We start from the raw sequence: 6,368 nt of genomic DNA on the forward strand, positions 1-6,368 counted from the left end.
CACCGGTAAAATATTCATGCATAATTTATTCAACGTCGTATTTTACTTAGAACATGGAACCCTGAATTAGTAGTATATTTTGTATTTCACATTTCGAACGGAGTACGTGATGTAGGTACTTGTATTTTGTGTATCTACTATAAAATCAATAATGTGTACAATTAGGCACGGATATAGATACTAGTATCTAGCTATCTATAGCCGTGAATTAGGTAATAATTATGACGACAGAGCCACCCCTAGGGCAGGGTGAGCGGGGCCCTCGCCCCGGCCCCGCACTCTCGCCACAAGGCCCCGCTTCATAGGTACAATAAAAAAAGTCAAATTGATGAGCACAAAAAAAATGTACATATCATTTTTTTTTCATGTGAAATTTTAAAAGAAAATGTCACCAACTTAGCTATAATCTCTATAGAAAAAGAAATTGCTGACCATTTAAAATAGTCACAACCATAATAATTTGTAGGAAATACACCTAAAAACCTCAAACTACCCAACTTTGAGTAGCTATAAGTCACGGTTAAATGAAAAATAATAATTTTAAAATTCATAAAAAAAATAGCCCTACTATTTTATGATATTTTAAATATAGGTTGCTATTTAGAAATCAAAAGTTGATAATGATTTCACTATTAAATAGAAGAGTGAAAAAAATAAAAATAGTATAAATAGTTCTATAAAGGTTTAATGATAAAAAAATCACCCTGCATATGCAACTGACGCGCAGTAGTGATATTTTAGACATTTTAGGCCCCGCAATTTTACTCTGCCCCGAGCTCCGCAAATCATCGGGGCGGCCCTGTATGACGACTATTATACACATAATTGTTGTTTTGTTGTTCGTTTTTTGTTGGATTACGTGTGCCGTATGTATAAGCTTGAGTTAATATTCTTTATTTATGGTGATATTAGAAATCGAGATACGCTTAGGTACTTATAATTCAATGTTAAAATACTAAATAGACTAAGTAGAGCATAATATAATATCTATGCTGTTTTTTCTAAAAAATAATGAAAACTAGTTAAATATTTTAACACGGACTTAGTTTCCTAGCAGATATAAATAATATATTTTATTATTATTATTATTATGATTTAATAATATATTTTATTATTATGATGATGATTAAGTAATAATAATATAATAAACGCATTGTTTTCAGTAAAAATTAAATCAATCTACCTTAACACTAATATGAGTAAAATAAATTACTTAAATAAAAATATTAATTGCATATCGCAAAAAGTATCAAGAAATACACTTAGTGTTAAGCTGACAGTAAGTCTTCGCTCAAAATCATTTTCGTAAACAATGAACAATGATATATCATTGAATAAAAATTTAATACATCCAGTAATTTACTAAGCACCTACCATTCAACAGAATTTTTCTCTTATAAATAATAAACAGTTATTGGAATATACTTTTACACAATAAAATGTCTCAATTACATATAGATTAATATATTATTAAATATATTATAGGTACATTTATTTTATTTTGTTTAATTAGCATGATATTTAATACAAACACACTAATGTTAAGTAATTTTAATTAATAACTGAACTATTAAATGTATTAATAGTTTCAGGTTATTTTGCATAATTATTGTAGTACGTAATTTAACACCACATCAGTTTTAAGATTAATAAAAAAAATATTAGGTTACCTAATAAAGTAATAACTAATCTTTAAATCTTATATTTGGTTGGCCTAGCATTTAGTAAATAATGGTTTAATAAGGAAAAGAAAAGAAAAAAGACTACCATTTATATTTTATAAATAAAAAAACATATTCACTGACCACTACTTACTAAATTCCAAAACTAGCAAAGTATTATTTATTACATTTTATTCATAAAAATCTATGCAGTATATATTTTTATCCAACATTAATGTTGTAGTAATGTATAATACAATTACCCATAGGAAAAATAAACAATTTATTAAAAGGTACCTACATCACGAATCATAACAACACACAAAAATTTGATATTATGATAAATAAGTAGATAAACACTATTTTGTTTAAATTTCCGATTACCGAGTATGCAATGATTATTATTTTGAAAAACATAATTGTTATATACTTCCAGTATATTTAAGTACATATCATATATATTAAAATATATTTGTATAAGTTATATAATTGTGTGTGATCATTGATCATACTATTGTGATTTTTAACTACTTTAAGTATAATTTGTAATAAAAATATTAGATTTTACTAACTACAAAAATAAAATAATTCAGCTTTAAAAATGGTAATAATGCATAATGTTCTTAAAACAAAAATAATAATTAATACTACTAAAATATATTTTTTTTTTTTAAACTAGTAAAGTAAATTATTATGTTGTACAATTTTAATGTTTAAAGTATAAAGGTATCTATGAAAAAATGCAGTGTTAATAAGCATAGATAGATAATATAAACATTGGTTGATGTTGACTTTTATGTGGTAATAATAATTGCATATTCTTTTTATCGTACAAAAATAGTTTTTTTCTCAACAAAGTATTCTATATAGACTATACAGGCACGAATAATTAATTTATAATATTTAAATAATAAAGTGACACATATTATTATTATTTAGGTATCGCTATTTATTTTTTTATAAACTGTTATAAAATTTTCATAAATAATTGATATAAAAACATTTTCTGTAGTATATCACTATTATAAAATAAATTATTTATTATTTAAAATGTATCATTCATTACATTAGTCAATTACTTAAGAATGATACTACAAAACTATAAATTATTAACTACATTATGATAAAGAAAAAAAACCATGGTTGCATACAAAAATAAAATAAGAAGCTTTTCAATACAGTAATATGTATTATACTTAAAAATACATACATTATTTAAGTGTAATTTAATTTGTTTTTTAATTAATTCAAATTATTGTTATCATAACTAAACTATATGCATTGAATATCTTATATAATATTTTGTTAGTATAAACTATTTTAACTTTAAAAGAATAAATTCATATTTATGAAGTAATTAGCATACATGAGTAAATTCCTATTCATTAAAATACAATAATAAAACATGGTTGACAATTAATTAAGACATAATTTAATTTATACCTAGTAACCCAATTTATAAAAACAGCTAAAAATATATTTAAAAAGTTAATATTTTAACAAATGCTTTTAAAAACCACTTGATATTCTTTTAAACGAACAGCATATATCAATGCTAATAAAAAGGACATAATTGAGTTTTTAGAAAATAATACTATTTGACAATACATGTTATTATATTACCTTAATAAAATTAAATGCTGATACTTATAAAACTTAATAAAAATAAAATAATAATTATGTAGTATCAAATACAATTTTTGACATTATAATATTAATGTTTAAATAAAAATTAAACAAATTGTTAATTACATTACACTCTTTTGCGATCAGTAAGTACTCTGATTATACTACCAGCTCCTCCAAGAGCATAGGCTTTTTCATGCCACATGAGGAGATGACTGCTTTTTTTCTCATTTGATTTTTCAAATCCTTTGTAAATATACTTCATAAGAATATCTACCATGTCAATATCTAATTGAGCAACAACTTCATCTATTTGTGATAGTTTGGTGGCCAGAAGAACTTTCATTACAACATTTAAGGCATTGTCCTAAAAAAAAAAATAACAATAATATAATTGTTTTAAATAACATTTTATGATGATAAAATATACCCTTAATTGTTGATTTTTTGATCCTAAAGGGGCATTTTTCAATGCAGATTTTAAAGCATCAGCAAAACGACCTCTGTAAAAATTATTAAGGAAAATCCAAATAATTCTAAAATGATAATTTAAACTGCGCTATACAAAGAATAAATCATATAGGAGAAATGGAAAAAATATAATACTAAATAAAATTTATAAATTCATATTAATATGAAAGACAATTTAATATAGTTTGGTGCTACATACATAATATTATACAATTTATTAACATATAAAAAAACCTTAGGTATTTTTTAAAAAAAATGCTCATAATTAGGGGTTAGATGTAATATAATTAATAAAAAAAGCATTTAAAATGTCAAAACAGGCAAAAAAACATAATTTAATTTATAAAATAAGCAATTACAACATTAATTAAAAAATAAAATAGTTTATATATTTGTATTAAAAAAAAAAATTCACTACCATGTACTTTGATAAACTGTGTTCAGTAAAACGTTGACAGTTTGTGCTCAAAATATTTTAGTATATAGAAAATTATCGTTTTATATCCACTGAAGTTATTGGGGCTTATTTCATACATAAATAATTATCTAAGTTCAGATTACTACTTATTAAATTGAGCTTATTAAACACTATGCAAACTTTGCTAATAAAAATGTATACTGTATGCTTATAGTATACTTTTGTACAAAATTAGACAAAAATAGTTGAAAACTTTAACACTTTCACACCTCTTATGATTTTGTGGGTTATTCTGAGTTTATTCCACGACCCCGAGTTGTTCATACCGGACGCGATGATTCAATAATGCAAATTTAAAAATAACAAAAACCCACCCAATTATAGATTTAAATTTAGAGTTTATAATCTACAGCCGGTGTACATATAAGAGTTTATTAAAATAAAATTGATAAAATTATGGCAGATATAAACGTACATGTTACTGACACATAACGCGTCACTGACTCAATGGAATAAACTCTGTTGACGCGTATACGCGTCAGAGGCATTGAAAGTGTTAAATAGAGTATTGCATTATATTATATACATTTAAAAGCAGTAACGTTACAAGCTTATTTTTTAATTTACAATTGTCTCTTTTGTTAGGTTGTGTAAATATTTTCATATTTTACTATCGTTATTGAATAAATAACATGTTGAATTTGATTCAATGAGATAAATTAGCATCAATGTATTATATATTATGTTTAGGTAGCTTCAATATTAGCTCTTATGAATAAAATGTTTGTGACATGACTGTTCAACAGTGTACAGCTCATAAAATAACTCTACAAATTTAAAAAAGGTTACATTAATTTTATTTGAAGTTACCTATATTATTTTAAAAGGCAACTACACTCAAGCTTATATATAATTGATATATATTATATAAAAAATCTTGAATGATACCCTACTAATTTATATCTGATGTAACCATATACAAAACTATAAATAAACCAAACTATTAATTTTGGCTAATACCGCCTTGCTAAGCAAAAGAGCTATAACTCAAAAAAATTAAAAAAATGAATAAGATATAGTGTTTGATAGGTTTGCCAGTTTCACACAATATTTGTAGAGAAAATAACTGAAATTTCATTGAATAGGTTATAAACTCAATTATCTTTCTTTGAAAATGCTGTAGGTAACAAAATAATTAGAAGTACTAAGTAAGAACAGCGTATACCATATACTATATGTTTATAGATACGGCATTTTCACATAATACCTCCATGTCTATTCAAGTTACGGCATCATTATCTAACATGCTAAATAGCTTATATTGCTTAGTAATAACATATAAGTAACTTTTATTCATTGAATAAGCGAATAAAACTTTTTAATTATTCTTTCATTGCATTTCTTGTCAAAAAAACTGTATAGGTGGATATGTTTTACACTACATTAAATAGACTAACAAATAATTATAAAGGTATAATAAAATGAAAAAAAACAAAACCGCATTTTTTTTCATAACTAATATATTGATTTTTACGGCACTTTTGCTTAGCAGGACAGAATAATACTGTAGTGAGATTTTAAGTTACGCAAATGAAGTATTCTAAAAGCATTATTATCAATACAAATAATATACTTAACATTTATGTATAAATTTCATGAAAAAATTAGTAAACATTTACATTAGTTTTTCAAATAAGCTATTGTATTATTGTAAAACAAAATACAAATACAGCATCATATTGAGTATAGAAAAGGATACTGGTTAATCATCGTTGTAATTTCGGATTCGTCTGGAATGGCAGTCGTCGATTGATTTTCCGTTTGCTCGTCATCTTTGAAATTCTCATTGAATTGATCGACGTCGATTTTTCTGAATGCAGAACTTCTTGTGTTCTCAGACATTGTGTACTACTTGTGGATTTTTGAGCAAGCACGAACGTAAGAGACAATTAAACAAGTGAGTAATCAGTGGAAGTTCTAACCTTACTGATAAAATGATTATTAATCACAATACAAAGTACTATCGTTGAACAACACACTATCGAATAAGTGATGCAAGTCTCCAGGAAAAATATTGTTATATACACAATTTGTGTTTATTAGCCACTTAATTGTTGAATAGTTAAAATATATTAAACATATTTTGCTTTGATGTATTTTTCCCGGTGATTTGCATAGACAATGTAAGTATT

The 6,368-nt window shown here is 24.5% G+C and overlaps 1 protein-coding gene across 1 annotated transcript; it reads right to left on the reverse strand.

Moving 5' to 3' along the window:
* Positions 1–3,065: 3,065 nt before the first annotated feature.
* LOC113559815 (actin-related protein 2/3 complex subunit 5-B) lies at positions 3,066–6,368 on the reverse strand. The gene is made up of 3 exons (XM_026965578.1): positions 5,936–6,368; positions 3,718–3,790; positions 3,066–3,654 (listed from the first exon to the last, which is right to left on the reverse strand). The coding sequence occupies exons 1-3, from the start codon at positions 6,076–6,078 to the stop codon at positions 3,415–3,417; spliced, it is 456 nt and encodes a 151-aa protein (XP_026821379.1). The 5' UTR covers positions 6,079–6,368; the 3' UTR covers positions 3,066–3,414.

The sequence above is a fragment of the Rhopalosiphum maidis genome, chromosome 3 (genome assembly GCF_003676215.2).
Source record: "Rhopalosiphum maidis isolate BTI-1 chromosome 3, ASM367621v3, whole genome shotgun sequence".
In the NCBI taxonomy this organism is placed as follows: Eukaryota; Metazoa; Arthropoda; class Insecta; order Hemiptera; family Aphididae; genus Rhopalosiphum; species Rhopalosiphum maidis.